The 16,928-nt window shown below is 43.0% G+C and overlaps 1 protein-coding gene across 1 annotated transcript in view; it reads left to right on the top strand.

The window, feature by feature from the left end:
* Nucleotides 1-16,928, top strand: part of LOC124798593 (centrosome-associated protein CEP250-like) — a 457,139-nt gene that overhangs the window by 312,115 nt on the left and 128,096 nt on the right. Inside the window, exons 8-11 of the mRNA XM_047262059.1 lie at nt 5,589-5,741; nt 7,654-7,842; nt 8,633-8,772; nt 8,866-11,116. Of these exons, the coding sequence (XP_047118015.1) occupies nt 5,589-5,741; nt 7,654-7,842; nt 8,633-8,772; nt 8,866-11,116 (2,733 nt within the window). The remainder of the gene's footprint in view (nt 1-5,588; nt 5,742-7,653; nt 7,843-8,632; nt 8,773-8,865; nt 11,117-16,928) is intronic.

Here is a 16,928-nt window from a genome sequence, read left to right on the forward strand (position 1 = left end):
ATTGGGTCTGAAGTCTTCGTTGTCCTCTTCCGCCCATATGCAGGCAATTGTAGCCATGTGGCAAGGAGCTTGATTTGCAAGAATAGATTTTTTAATAAAAATGGCCAGTAGTACATTCCACTCATATTAATGGCGGTATAAAATGCCTATAAATTATTGCTCCTATAAATGCTCCTATAAAATGCCTAAACCAATAATTATATCTGCACTACGGTATGTTGATGATTTTCACTTATGGACCGTCTGACAGCAACTGAATAAAACACAATTTTAGTGCCATACGCGTTTCGCCTTTATTTTCTGCAAGGCATCATCAGTGGCAGGTTGCGTAGACAGTTTCTTACATATTACGCTCCTGTTGCATTTTTGGTCTTGTTCTCCTTCCTATGAGCGCCAATTTGCTGTTTTTTCTGCATTCCACAGCACTATGCACTGAACGCTTGTTTTAATGCAATTGCATTAAAACAAGCGTTCAGTGCATAGTGCTGTGGAATGCAGAAAAAACAGCAAATTGGCGCTCATAGGAAGGAGAACAAGACCAAAAATGCAACAGGAGCGTAATATGTAAGAAACTGTCTACGCAACCTGCCACTGATGATGCCTTGCAGAAAATAAAGGCGAAACGCGTATGGCACTAAAATTGTGTTTTATTCAGTTGCTGTCAGACGGTCCATAAGTGAAAATCATCAACATACCGTAGTATTACGCGCAACTGAGGAGGACAGGACCAAAAAATTGAAGATATCTGCACTGTCTTATATTTTTCCAGTAAATACTGCAGAATGTTTCTTGACGTTTCAAACAAAGCGCTGACACCACGTATAGACTTCGGCTCGTCCTGTGACGTAGTAAATATAACTTCAAGGAGAAGGCCTCAGATGCAGTCGAGCCTCAGTACCATCAGCTAGATTCAAGTCTTTTCGAACCAAGCACGCTTGTTAGCATGGGAGCATACACCACCCATCTGCTCAGAGGCATATTATGTTACACAGTTATTTACTGACCACAGACGAATCTATTTACCATCTAGTTTATTTGTTAACCACAGACACCAGCGTCACTTGGGTATTCACTGTCCACAGCGGTTACTTGTGGTGTCATTAGTGTACTCCCGACTTTCGTTCAGCCACAGAAGCACGTGTTCACATTAACCACTTACTTTACCCATGACTGCAACGAGAAAAATACTCAAGACTCCCTGTCAGTAAAAATCTCTTCTTCACCAGCTCACAACGCAAAGCATGTGGCACACTTAGTATACCTCACATCTAAAGGGCGACGATAATAATCTGACTCAAAAGATTTTATGATACAATTTCCTTCCAAAAACACTTCTACATTCACATATCTGCGCTAACATTCGTACAGCCTTTCAGAACATCCTTTGCCAAAGAGTACTTTAAGGTTTTATATTGTACTTTGAATAATTTCCTCAGAGTTCCTGTAAGCATTGTCTCTTCAGTTTGAATTTTCGCCGCTTTAACAGTTTGAAATAGCGAAGTGCAAGGTCACACGATTAGAGTAGATGTTCTAGGGCAGCAACATTATTTGACAGATATGTTGGGGTGTTGTCTCGCAGAAAAATCCGACTGTTTTCTATTTATTTTCATAGATATTTCCTTCTGATAGCTTCTCGTGCGCGACGGAAGATGTACACATGACGTTCGTTAATCACAGCTTATTCTTCTAGTATGACTTTATTGTGAGAGGCATCTCCTTTTCTCCAAGTGTAGTTTATACTTCCTTGACGTTTTTTTCTTCCATTCACGAGTCTCACGTTTTACATGGGGCTGTAAATGAAATATCGTGTTCCGTCAGCAGTCTGGACAATTATCAGAAAATCTGCCATTACGTTGAGAATGGTTGCCATTGACATTCGAGCTTCCTTCTGTTGAAAGGACAGTTATCTCGGAAGAACGTCAAAACGACTCACATATGTTGAAAACACCGAACTGAAACCTGTGAAAAGTCCTTTATGAATGACCGACTTCAGATAGAGTGATCTCAGGATATAGAGGAATGCGCCCGATGTTGCCATCAAAATATGCGGATGGCCACACTAGGGCGCCTTCGACTTATAGTGCTAATCGAACACTACGAAATTTTTCATTTCCGTGGTTCCTTAGTCTTTTTTTCTAATAGAGACAATAGACTCAATCAAAATACTAAAAAACGACAAAGTTCCAGGAAGAGATGGCATAACAGCTGAATTATTTAAGAAGGGAGGAATAAAAATTGCAAAACAAATACGCAAACTTATTACGAACATCTGGAATGAAGAAATAATGCCACATGATTGGATAGAAGCGATAATAATATCAATTCATAAAAAGGGTGACAAACAACAAAGCGGAAACTACAGAGGCATCTCATTAATTAGCACCGTCTAAAAAGCGTTCTCCAAGATCCTCTAGAAAAAATTAGAACCTTATTTAAAAGAGATAATAAATGGATAATAAGTGGGATTTACGAGGAATCGTTCAACTACTGACCAGATATTCATACTGAAAGAAGCCGTATCTAAATATTGGGAGTATAACAAAAGAATGGCAATGCTGTTTGTTGATTTTTAAGAAAGCCTATGACAGTATACCCAGAGATAAGTTATGGGAGAAAATTGAGAGATTCGGAATACCGAAGAAGATTATAAATCTTTTGAAAGCGACACTAAAAGGTTCGAAAGGTGTAGTGAAAATGGATGGAGAATATTCCAAGGCGTTTGACATAAAACAGGAGACAGGCACGGAGATAGAATATCACCCCGCTTGTTCAACATTCTACTAGACGAAGCGCTGGATGCAGTAAGTGAAGCAGAAGAGGGAATTAAAATAGGAACAAAAATAAATGTACTAGCCTTTGCAGATGATGTAGCACTAGTCGTTGAAAATCCGGATGATCTTAAAATACTGGCGAAAGGAGTCTTTCAAAAAGCAAGGGAAGATGGATTAGAAGTAAATGATGAGACAACAAAATTCATGAGAGTAGAAAAAAATTACAGATCGAAAAGACAGAAAACTCTGCAGATCGATAACCACTTGTTTGAAGAAGTAGATGAGTTTAAATATCTGGGGGTAGCAGTAAACAACAAAAACGATGAGAAGCAAGAAACAGAGGCGAGGATCAAAGCTGCTTCCCGAGTGTCATACTCACTCAACAAACTACTGTCATCTAAAATTTTCACAAGAGGATCCAAAGTAAGAGTATATAAAACCATAATCAGACCAATATGGGGCAGAAATATAGAGAACAGATAAATACACGGAGACAAAGATAAAAGTTTTTGAAAATAAAATCCTGCGAAAGATATTTGGACCAATCTGTGAGGGAGGAGACTGGCGAAGAAGAAAGAACAGAGAGCTATACAATGAACCAGATATAGTTGCTGAAGCCAAGACAAAAAGACTAAGATGGGCCGGCCACGTCTATAGAAGAGAGCTAGGATCTTTACTGAGAGAAGTCGCAGAAAATAAACAGGAAGGACGAAGACCTCAAGGCAGGGTGAAAATGAGATGGAGAGACCAGATTGCCAAAGATCTCCATGTACTGGGAGCAAGGAAAGAAGATGCCGAGACAGAATTCTGAGGAAGAAGCTACTTGACGAGGCCAAAAACCTACTGCGACTTGTGGGGCCAGGAGAGTAAGAGTAAGGTGTGTGGAGTCTCCGACTGTGATTTCAGTAGCACTGTATTCGTTTGTTCGCATGCCACTTTTTAACTGATATTTCGCTTTCAATGTTCCACAAAGTACCGACTACGCGCCATTTACGTGACTGATGGTAACTGTGCTTCAAAGTCTGTGACTTACGCTCCTTTCCTGCTAGTGGTGCTAATCCGAGAAATATTATATTTATGTCGACAATAGTTCAACCGACATTTGCACATTGCTTCACATTTTTTCCCCCCACGACATACACGAAAAACTACCTATATCGTTGCTCCATTTGACTAACGTACATTTCCCGAAATGCCAGTGTCACTAACTGCCTGGACAACCTAGTGAGGACAATTGGATAGCTACCTGAAGGTGAGCAGCGGCTCTCGCATGAAAAGCCGATTCTAACTGTCGATGTCATTATTAAACGACTGCAACGTCGGTGTGCTAACTATATGACACTCCACACTGCCGTCCAACGACAAAAAATTCTGGCTATAAACCGACGACGTGTTGGCATCGCTGTGTCTTATTTTTTTTTAAATCGCTGTGTTTTCGATGAAAAAGTGTGCCTACAGTTCCCTCGTAACACTGAGTGGAGGTACATATTGCATGACCATTAACACACATTATTCTACGGTCAAAATATTCTCTTGCTGTGCATCTAGGTTTTCAAAATTGAAGCACTTTAGAACAAATTTGGCTATCGCTCATTTGATTTTAAAAATTCTCACGTGTAGTAAGGGCTACCCATTTTCATAATGGTAATGATTCTACCATTATTACAGGGACTGTCCGTGAGTGTTTTCATGGTTTCCATCGATTGTTTATGATCTGGCTCCTGTTTAAACAATCTGTACTTCTCAGAAGAATTCTTCATTCTAATTGGATCACTGTCATTGTGTAGCGTTTCCAAAGCAAGTAATTTGTCCTACAGCTTCCAGTTGTAAGGAATAGCCCAGTTTCATGCAGCGTTCTTATATGTTTTATAGTACAATAGTTAGAAAATGGTTCTGCATAAAGCAACCGTACTTTTAACTCAGTAAAAAAAAGCTACAGGTGTTGTAGAGCGAGTGGTGCAGGGATTAAGAAAGTGGAATCATATTAATTATTAATAGGATTCAAATCCCCATCCAGCCATCTAGATTAAGATTTTCCGCAGTTCCCTTCAACCTATTGCAGTGAATGCAGGAATCGTTCCCATAAAAAGGTCAAGGACTATTTTCTGCTCTATCCGTGTCGAATTTGAGCTCGAAGTCCAGTTCTAATGAACTCGCCGTCATTCTTTAATTTTCCTTTCTTTTTTGCTACGTGTTTGATCCAAACACTGGAATTTTTGCAGAAGTTCTGTACGACATAAGACCTCGATCATTTGGGACATATAACTTACCATCAGCCAATCAATACGCGTATGTTGTGCGAGAATGATGAACATCTGACATTCAGACAGGGGGATCAAATAATGAAGTACATGTTGCGGCGCAACCTGACAACACCATTTGTGTGTGTTAAAAATATGGGCTACCTTTTCACGCCCACGTTGCTTTATATTGCAGCATCTGTTGGGAGGGAATAGTGCTGAGGCGCTGTATAGGCCCGTTCCAAATCGTGCAGAATATACTTGCATCGTGCTACGTGTAGAAGATTGTTAGGATTTTCAGAGGAATATTTTGGTTAGTCTTGCAACAAGTATGACGTTTTTTGACCATTGTAGATAAGCTCCACTCACCAGTCACCCGAATGGAACAATAGTAAGCTGATCCTATACCTCCTAAAGTTACCAAGTTATCAATATCCATCATACATTGAACACGTGCTGTGATCAGGTTGGATAAATATTCATCATACATTGAACACGTGCTGTGATCAGGTTGGATAAATATTCATAAATGATTATAACGAGTTATAGAGTGCTAATAGTGACATTTATTTTGCAGCTCCAGATGGAAAAGGAAAAGCAGAACTACGATTTTGAAAACGTACAGTCGCAGCTCGATAAGGCACTAGGCCAAGCGACGAGATTGCAGAAGGAGCGAGAGGCGGTCCAGTTGGAGGTCGACCGGTTAAGGGACAAGTATGAGAAAGCTCAGGTACACTACCTCCGCTAAATTTACAAGCTTTTTACCCGCGGCTTCGCTCGCATGTATGTCACATACATTGCAAACATCTCCCCCTCCACTCTCTGTCTCCTCCTCCCCCGTCTCTGTCCATATCCTCCTACGCCCTTTCGCTGTCCATCTCCTCCTTTCACCACATCTTTGTCCCTCTCCCCCTCATCCTCTTCAATCTCTCTGGCCATCACGTCACCTCGCTTCTCTCTGTCCATCCCATGCCCTCCCCTCTCTCTGTCCATCTTCTCCTCCCCTCGTCTTTTTCCACCTCCTCTTCCACCATCTACGTCCATCCCTTTCTCCCTCCCTCTGTCCACCCCCATCCATCTGTCCATCTCCTCTTCTCTCCTCCCTCTGTCCAACTTATCCTCCAGCCACCCTCTGTCCATCTTCATCTCCCTTCCTCTCTCTGTCCAGCTCCTGCTCCCCTTTTCTGTCCATATCCTCTTACCTTCTCTCCGTCCATCTCATCCTACCCCCTCTCTGTATCTCCTCCTTCCCCCATATCTCTGTCTACCTTCTCTTTCTCACCCCTCTCTCTCTGTCCATCTCCTCCTCACCATTCTCTCTGTCCATCTCTTCTTCCCCCCTCCCTTCCATCTCTTCCTCTTCCCTGCTCTGTCCATCTCCTCCCTCTTCTCCATCTATTTCTACCCCATCTCTCTGCTCATCTACTCCTACTTCCATCTCCCACATCACTCTGTTTTCATCCACACATCCATATTAACCCCAGGCAAAAAGTGGAGGAGATTCGGAACAGACATACATACACTCGTATATACATGAATTTGTTAATAAATACAGGTAATAGCAACTTGGCAGTTGTGAGTACGAGTTCACTGTCTGTTCAGGATTTGCAGCATAACCTGGTAGTTTTTCATACGATTAAGGTAGATATGAAAGGGATGTCCTTACAATGAAAATAATCTCGAGGCACTCGTGGCAGATTTAAACAATGTAAATCTGTACCTTTACCGGACTGGGTTTTTATAACTCTGTCAACGAAGCACGACCCTTAGAGTCGTTCGCATTTTTTAATTCGCCCCAGATACAGCCATTTCACAGAAAAAGTGGCAGTGGGAAAAATTCTGCACCTTTGATTACACAAATATGTAGCCCGTGTAAAAATCCACTGAAATACATATTCAAAAACGGCTAAGTAAGGAGAGTGCCAGTGAGCCAATAGCTCGGTGCCAGAAATGTAAAGAAAGTGGGCAAAAGAGAGCAGGTACATCAGTGCCTTTAATTTGGAAAAACCAAGCTCTTTTCCTGGTGTTAACAGGGCCGTAACTCACGGCGTCTTAGATTTTCGTGTAACGAAGCCGTTCGCCCCGAAATCAATTGGAGATCACGGCTGCCCACCGGCGGGACGTATCCATCCCTTCCCCAACACTCAGGGAAAACGTTCTTAGCAGTGTCGCGTGTCCCGTTTGACACGCTCGGCTGATACCGGCTACGAATATGGCCTGCACCGATAGCGAATAAGCCAAACCAGTTGACTATATTCGGGACCTCCTAGTTATTTCCGGTATCGGGGGCTTGAGGATGTCCCACATAACGTTTCATGTGTTGCTCCTGTGACCGCATCACCTGTATAACAGTAGTATCTATGATCCCCAGCGACCTCTCGGGTCGTCACACTGAATGAGATGAAGCTTTGCGCTGGTTAAGACTGACAACTCACTACGTGAGAAATATGGAGGCTCGTATTTCGACAGTTCACAAGCTGGTCCAGAAGGTAATAGATCTTTCGTGAGATAGCGATTTCTTTGATAGAGCTGGACCGACAGAGACTCATGTGTAATTCACCACTGCCAGTTGGTCTTTATGCTAGTCATCATCTCTCATCTTACTGTAAAATACTGTTCTAATGAAATCAATTTCTGTCCAGATGTTGATGGCAAGACTCCAGAAGGAGAAAGACGGGGCCATTGAAGAATGTGAAAAGCTCCAAGAAAGGGTTGAGATCCAACAGGGCCAAATATCCAAGGCGCAAAGGGAACGTGAAAACATGCAGACGGAGCTGGATATGATCAAGGAAAGATGGGACAAAGCGCAACAGTTGCATCAGAAAATTCAGGTACCGTCAGTTTAATGTATTGTATCATCCTGTATTTCAATTGGTTGAATTTTCTCCATTGTGTGCCAAGTTGTTCATAAGGTGAAGTCTATGGGTTTTAGGATGACGACTTAGGTGTTATTTCTCTGAATTTTCACTGCTGGTAAGGTTATTTTACACTGGCGGAAGCTCGCTCGAGACAAGTTAGCGGCCGCAAATATCCTTGTACAATAGTCTTTTACTTGTTAGTAAAGAGGTCTATTCTGTTTCGCATTTCGTAATTGAGTTGAAGGACTGTGGAAGAACGCGTACCCGGTTTAGATACAAACCTTTTCTCTTTCTGTTAAGCAGTTATTATGCCTTCAAATCTTTTCATTTAGCAATGTTACTAGGATTTAAAAGTATTGCAGCAACGGCAATAAAAATAAATAAAACTGAGAATAAACGGAATGCTGATTTTTCTGTTGCGGTGTCTCTCTGCGAGGAAGTTTGAAGCGGTGAAGGATTCATTTTTGACAACTATAAATGGAAGATATAGTTTCCAGGCCGTGACCAGCGCTGGAAGATAATAGATACGCGAGGAAGTTACTCAGTAGCAATGGTGGAAGGTCGGACAGTAACGTAGTGATCACTGGCCTGGCAAAGTTAGAATTGGTCGTGCAGTCAGCCTAGAGTTTTTAATGCTGCATTTTTTTAAAAATTCAGATACTATTTCGGCCACTATATTTTAACTGATTATTAAAGCAAACATGCGTAACATTAAGTAATAGTGAATATTCTGGAAACAAGAATATGCTCCTCTTTTTTTCAGATGGAACGAGACGACGCGTTAACGGAAATCGAAATATTGAAAGATAAGTTGGACAAGTCGCAGACAGTGTCACAGAAAGCGATGGAGGAAAGAGACAACGCAAACAAAGAGTTCGAGCGTATGCTCGAAAAATACGATAGGTATCTCACATTCGATTTCGTAGTACTACTGTCAAGTTAAGTCTGAACTTTTGCTTATCTGTTTATTTTACTGATGACCAATATGTTACACAGGTCGCAGGGCGAAGTGTACCGAATGCAGAACAAACTGGAGGCAGCAGAGGCAGAGAAGGACCGACTCGAGATGGAGGTGGAGAAGGCTCAGCTGTTGGCTACCAAGTCGCGCGAAGATCAGCGCAAAACACAAGACGAGCTGCAGCGGGTCCAAGAGATGTACGACCGAGCTGCGCTCCAGTTGGGCCGCACTAAGGAGAATGAGGAGAAATTCAAAGAGGAGATAGACCGCATGGCTGTCGACCTCGACATGGTGCGCGAGCGATACGAAAAGACGCAGATCGAGATGCGGCGTCTGCAGAGTGATCGCGAGAAGTACCAGGGGGACAGTGAGCGCCTCAGTTTCGAACTGGAGCGCGCGCACACGCAGTGCGCAAAGGCACAGGCTGCAAATGAAAAGAGCCAGGAGGAAATGGCCCGCCTGCAGGTGGAGCTAGAGAAGATGTACGACAAGCACGACAAGGCCCAGGCCGAGCTGCGAAAGTCTCAGTCGGAGCTGGAGCGCTACCGTACCGAGGCAGAGCAGCTGCGCGAGGAAGCGGAGCGGTACGCTGCCAGGATGGGCAAGTACCAGGACACGCAGGAGAGGACCAAGGAGGAGCAGGATCGCCTCAAGGCCGAAATAGAGCGGCTGCGGGATAGGCTCGAGAAGACGAACAGTGAGTTGGAGCGAGCGCGAAAGGCAGAGCAGGAGGCAGTTCGTCTGCGAATGGAGCTGGAGCGCGCGGAAGGTGTAAGAGGTAAATACCAATTCGAACAGGAGAAGTGGGCTGCAGAAACTGGTAGGCTGCAGGCAGAGTGCGAGAAGTTGCGCGAGCGGCTGGACACGAGCCAACTGGAGATGCAGAGGGCGCTGGTGGCCAACGAGAAGCAGGAGGAGCGCCTGCACGAGCTCCAACTCGAGCTGGAGCTCGGCAAGGCCGAGTCGATGAAAATGACGGCGACTCAGGAAAAACAGCAGGGCGAGATAGAGCGGTTGCACATCGAGTGCGAGAAAGTGCGCGATCGACACGAGACTCTCCAGATGCGCTCCGAAGCACTGGAGAAGGAGAACGAGCGGCTGCGCTCCGAATTGGCGCAGAAGGAGCGCCAGTTGGCGGTGGGCGACAAGAGCCGCACCGAGGTGGAGAGGGCGGGCGCCGCCGAGGTGGACAAGCTCCGCGAGCGGCTGGAGCAGGCGCAGGCAGACCTGTCCAGGGCGCAGCAGCTGCGCGAACACGCCGACGCCGAGGCGCAGCGCCTGGCACGGGAGCTCGAGAAGTCGCAGCTGCACCTCGGCAAGTATCAGGAGAACAACGAGGCTGCGCGGATAGAGTTTGAGCGAATGGCGACGGAGCTCAGTCGTCTGCACGAAAAGCTCGAGAGGGCGCAGGCGGACGCGCAGCGGGCGTCGGACGAGCGTGCTCAGCTGCAGGCGGAGAGGGACGCACTGCAGGCGGACCTGCTCCGCGCGAGAAAGGCCGCCGATCAGATGCAGGAAGCGCAGCAGCGCACTCGGCAGGATGCCGACAGACGTTTGCAGGAGGATGCCTCCAAGATGCAGCAGGAGCTCGCACAAGCTGCGAGGGAGAAGGAGAGGTTGAATTCTGCACTGGAGAAGCGCGAGAAGCAGGCAGAAAGGTTAGAGAAACAGATGGCGAAAATGGAGTCCGAGGTGAAACAGCTCACGCTCGAGAGAGACCAGTTAGTGGTGCAACTGGAGAAGTCACAGGACATGCTGATGAACTTCCAGCAGGAGCTGCAACAGTCCGAGTCGGAGCTCAGTCGACTGAAGACCGAGCACCGCAAGGTGGCGCAAGATGCCGAATCGCTGGAAGGGAGAGATCGGCAGGTCCAGGAGCTTCAGCAACAACTGCAGAACTTGCAGAGGGAAAGGGACCGAGAGCGGCAGAGGGCGGAGCGGGCGGACCGCCGCCTGCAGGAGCTGGGCTCGCAGGCAGAGGCGGACTCCGGTCAGTGGCGCCGTGCCGTGGAGGCCGAACGGGACAGGGCCGATAGGGCGGAGAGGACTGTGGCCGAACTGCAGAAAAGGGTGCAGGCTGTAGAGAGGCAGATGAATGCCCAACAGCAACAGATGGCCCAAATGCAACAACAGCAGCAACAACAGGTGCCACCGGCTGCTGCCGAGGAACTGAACAGACTGCGTAAAGAGCTCGAAAAGTCGCAGGCGGAACTGAAGAACGCGTCTGTTGAGCGAGAACGATTCCAGGCACAGTTGGAGATGCTAGTTCAGGAGCTGGAGAAGAACCAGGTTAGTTGGAGGATTGCCCAAAATGTGACAGGTTTATTTTCTGCATCACTGTACATATTTATATCACATTATTTCTTTCGACTGTGTGCCTGACGTATTTCGAGGACTTTTTGTGAGCTTGCTTATTTTGTGTCCTTATTTGAGTTTGATATGAACAAAATAATTGACTTGCCACCATTACTGAATTAAGAACCCTGTCATAATGAATAAACTTTCTCTTAAAAAGTTACCAGTACTTCTTTTATGAGTAGATATTACACGCTACTAAAACAGTGCATTTTTGTGCCCATTTCTTGTTTTGAAAGTCATCTTTCTGTTGTGTGGCATATTCGTTATGACAGGGTATACAGCAGTTTCATTTTATTCACTGAGCTTCTTAATTTTCTTTATTGAAAGTCAACTGGCACACTATGAAAGCTGAGTGTTAGAATTCGGCATGCTACTACACTGTACCTGTATTCTTTGGGCATATCCTCCAACCCACACTTGTTCATTTTTGTTATGACTTATGAGCATATTCCTGTAACTATTTTTATTCAAATCCTGCACTTGTTTAATGATTGTCAGGTATGTAGCATTATGTATGTATTATCTGTTTCAGAAATTAATTTTTGTTTTGTATTATTGATGCAGTGAAGTCTGAAGCTCCTGTCCATGTATCTTTCAATTTATTTTCCAAACAAAACTACCTCAAGGTAGCTTTTCTTTACTGGGTGGAGCATGTTTTCAAATAACTGTACATATTTTTAAAAATCTGCGTATGTTGTACATAGATGAGATTTACAGCTTTAAGTGTGACAGGCATTACTCTGATGATAATGCTATGTTTATGATATGCTGTTAGAGGATTATGTTTCTTTTAATTTCAGATTCATATGCTGCTTTTCAGTGTCTCTTATGATTTTTCAGACATAGCACTTAGCTTTGTATTGGAAAATGCCATTGTAATGGATGTCTGCTTCTCAGTTTTTATTGTGTGTTGTATATAGGTCATGCCTTCATTTGGAACCTAATTTAACCTTTGTACATTTTTGGAATGCATTACTATTGATGTACATTCGTTTTTGTACTGTATATCATTTTCATGTTTATGTTCCATGTTAGTTATTTGTGTCAGAAGCCAGAATGTGTATAGCTGGAATTTACTCCTTTGTAGTTCTTGCATCTCACTTACCATAAGTTGTAATGATCTAAATTTTTTTTCTTTTGTGACAAAGGAAGAGTGTTTAATTGATGTTCATTTAAACAGCAACAACAAGAACAGAGGCTATAGAACTTAAATGCAGATAGTGTCACATCCAAGAATTTTAAAAGTGACAAGACTCTTTGAGATGGGCATAAAAAGTAGTAAGCCAAAAGTAAAAAGGTTAAGCAAAATGTGGAAGAGGAGTAGGAAAGCTTCCAAGTGACTTTTCCTTCCTTACAACATCTGTATATCTTCTGTTCATCTTCTTCTTACTCTTAACACTTATTTATCCCATTAAAGGGATGGCCAGGATATGAAATCTGTTTTATGCTTTTGTTTCTGTTGATCATGAGCCAATCTTCAGTTCTTGGAAAAGCATTAATACACAGTCTTCTTTTGTCAAAGACAGCATATATTGATTTTTCTGATTTTGTATGTAGATTTTAAAAATTTCTTTATATAATTTAAAGTGTACATATTTTCTTTTTATTTTAATATTAGTTTAAAATTTCTGTAAATACTTACTTTTAAAAAAATTACTTTGCACTGATTAATTCTAATAGGAGGTAGTGTTTGAAGTATGTAATGGCTCATAATTGTTATATATTTATTACATATGTGGGTTACATGGTGCAATTGGATTGTTAGGGTGTTGAATAAGATGCAGGGAAATCAGAGCAGAATATGATGCTCAGCTTTCACAAGCACTGTATATACTGTCTTTAAGCAGCAACTCCAGAGATGCGTATGTGGTACACGTGCACGCAGGTGCGATAAAAATTGGACTCATCACAACTAATCTTCTTATTACTAAGACATATTTCAGCATGTTAGTGCCATCTTCATTGGGTCATGTTTTAGTCAGGTCTTAGTATCAAGAATATTAGGTTTGTAGTACTTTCTTTAAGTGATCAAACAGTTTGTCATAGATTTGGTAGTTGTTCTTGTCCTCATATCCATTCTTGTCCTCATGTCCCTTGCAGTTAGGAGCACAGAAATAGGATACTATTATTTTAGTGAAGAGCACACACAACGCCTAAATAGGGACCAAATACACAGTGGGAATACTCTGTGTTTTAAAAGTTCATATTTTAATTTGTCAGAGCTGTTCATTAAAATAACATGTATCATACCATGTTCCTATCCATTTATTTGGAAGGTAGTAACACGTCTATGAGCATAACAACTCAGGGCACTCATACCTAGGGGAATGGGGGTTATGGACCCACCCCTAGCTGTCAGGGAAAGGAAAAGGATGCCCTTCCTGCCATGACCCTGTACCCCCTGGGATGGAATCAGTGTACCTCAGCTGTCTGCGTCTAGCGTAAATCATGAAATAGTCCGAACGTGTAGCAAATGTCTGCGAGTCGTGTAACTGAGGTGGGACGTGGGGACCAGCCTGGTATTCACCTAGGTGGATATGGAAAACCACCTAAAAACCACATCCAGGCTGGCCAGCACACTGGTCCTCATCGTTAATCTGCTGGGCGGATTTGATCCGGGGCTGGCGCACCTACCCGAGTCCAGGAAGCAGCGCATTAGCACTCTCGGCTACCCTGGCAGATGAAGGCAGTTATAGATATAATGAGTACCAAAGTACAACGACAGCTAAAACTAGAAGAAAGATTTACATATTCAGGAAACAAGATAAAGATGCAATCATGCAATAACTTTGGAAGGAAATTGAAACATTGACTTTGGGAAGGAACATCTAGAGGATCTGGGACTCAAGTTTAAAAGACTAGTTGATCAAGTACTGGGCACCTAATAGAGTACTTATTTACCAATATAGCAGAAACTTAACAAAAGACTTCTTACAAATTTCCAAGGCTTCTGGTCATATGTAAAGGCGGTCAATGGCACCAATATTAGTGTCCAGACATTCAAGGATGATGTAGGAAATGAAATTGAGGAGGGTAGCAGAGTCAAAGCAGAAATGCTGAAGTCAATTTTAAATGTTTGTTTACAAAGAAAATTGACCCTTGGATAGAAACCTGTGTCAAATAGTTGAAAGAGAGGAATGGTCACACCCATCCATAAGTAGGGTAACATAAGTGATTAGGAAGTAGGCTTATTTGCAGTGAGACAAGTATACACACAGACAGTGCAACATTGTCTGGAGCACCAAACACAGTCAGCAAGGGGACCATTGTTGCAGGTATCCTTCATTCAGCAGCAGAAAGAAATACACTGACAGTGATGCATCCAACTACAACACTGGACACAGCGGTGCCATTGAGTTATCTTTTCGGACGATTCATGATTCTGCATACTGCATCACAATGAATGTATTCATGTATAGACTCTTCATGAAGAATGACTGTTGCCATATTGCATTTGTCACTGTCTTTTGGGCCCAGTGCCTGGCATGACTGTAAGGGTTGTCATTGGGTACACAATGCTTCAGACATCAATCATTACATTTATGGCAGGTAAGGCCAGTAGATGTGCCCTATCTTTGAGGTCTCCATGATGTTATCTTTTGACAAGATAATGCAAGACTGCATGTTGCCAGTGCTGTCTTGACATACATGGATACAGAGGGTGTTTGACTGTTGCCCTCGCCATCAGACACTCTGAAACTCATACCCACTGGAAACATCTGGTCATGGGTTGCTTAGACACTGGCATGCCATGACTGTCATACCACTAAAATTGATGAACTGTGGCACAGAGTTTAAGCAATATGAATGAAGTAATGTACCCATATCAGTCATCCGAACTGGTTTGACTCAGTGCCCAACAGGGTATGAGTCATTGTTGCTACCAGAGGTGGCAGGTCTGTGTACTAAATTTTGCACCCTCTTTTCACTCAAGTCAGCTATAAATTTAATTTTCCTGCTGTACTACGTATGCATAGTAAATAAAATTTTGTAAGTTGCTATCCTTTGTGTTTTGCAGCTTTAATGAAGAGTTTTTAGCAAACAGAACACAGCGTGTTGTTATCAATGGAGAGACGTCTACAGACATTAAAGTAACATCTGGCGTGCCACAGGGGAGTGTTATGGGACCATTGCTTTTCACAATATATATAAATGACCTAGTAGATAGTGTCAGAAGTTCCATGCAGCTTTTTGCAGATGATGCTGTAGTACACAGAGAAGTTGCAGCATTAGAAAATTGTAGCAAAATGCAGGAAGATCTGCAGTGGATAGGCACTTGGTGCAGGGAGTGGCAACTGACCCTTAACATAGACAAATGTAATGTATTGCGAAGACATAGAAAGAAAGATCCTTTATTGTATGATTATATGATAGCGGAACAAACACTGGTAGCAGTTACTTCTGTAAAATATCTGGGAGTATGCATGTGGAACGATTTGAAGTGGAATGATCATATAAAATTAATTGTTGGCAAGGCGGGTACTAGGTTGAGATTCATTGGGAGAGTCCTTAGAAAATGTAATCCATCAACAAAGAGGTGGCTTACAAAACACTCGTTCAACCTATAATTGAGTATTGCTCATCAGTGTGGGATCCGTACCAGATCGGGTTGACGCAGGAGATAGAGAAGATCCAAAGAAGAGCGGCGCGTTTCGTCACAGGGTTATTTGGTAACCATGATAGCGTTACGGAGATGTTTAGCAAGCTCAAGTGGCAGACTCTGCAAGAGAGGCGTGGCTTGCTCGCCAGGTTTCGAGAGGGTGCGTTTCTGGATGAGGTATAGAATATATTGCTTCCCCCTACTTATACCTCCTGAGGATATCACGAATGTAAAATTAGAGAGATTCGAGCGCGCACGAAGGCTTTCAGACAGTCGTTCTTCCCGCAAACCATACGCGACTGGAACAGAAAAGGGAGGTAATGACAGTAGCACGTAAGGTGCCCTCCGCTACACACCGTTGGGTGGCTTGCGGAGTGTAAATGTAGATGTAATGGCCATCAGAGTATTAAAAACAAGCCTTTAAAACACACACATCACCTCTTTTCTGGTTGAGATGATAATTTGAGAGCTTATACAATATCAGATATGTGTAGAGTTATGAATCTTGGTGAACTACATTGCCCCATCATCTTATTTCTTGTATGAGAGGCACTGAGAAGGCATATTAAATAGCTTTCTGGGGTTTTGAATGAACTGAATGCAAAAGTCAATCTGAGGTGAGGCAATGGAGGAAATCACAAAACTGTTATTTGCCACAGCTCCAAAAGTCAACACATGAACATGCATCAAAATATGCTGATAATTTCATTCATTTCAACAACACATTAAGTTCCAGCTAAATTTAGCTTTCATTTATGCAAAAAAGTTATTGCAAGTTTTATGTAGTTTTTGATGAGAAGCTGACATTTATTTTCAGTGTTTTACAACCAATGCAAGCATAAACATCATGGAATACTAAACTATAGACTTGACAAGCTATCATCCAGCTGGTTTCAAATTCTATGTTCTGGTAGATGTTCCTCCTTTTTACATGAGATATAGCACTATCTTCTCACAAACAAACAACATTCAACTGTGATTTTGGAATGAGAAACCCAATGCATAATGTTTCTTCACATACAGAATGTAGGTGGTATTACTACTGCTTATTTTGTGTGGTTACAATGAAGTGCTAGTCATTTGCATATCGAAGCATATACACTAAGATGACAAAAGTCGTGGGACAGCAATATGCACATACAC

This window comes from Schistocerca piceifrons, chromosome 5 (assembly GCF_021461385.2).
Source record: "Schistocerca piceifrons isolate TAMUIC-IGC-003096 chromosome 5, iqSchPice1.1, whole genome shotgun sequence".
NCBI classification, from domain to species: Eukaryota; Metazoa; Arthropoda; class Insecta; order Orthoptera; family Acrididae; genus Schistocerca; species Schistocerca piceifrons.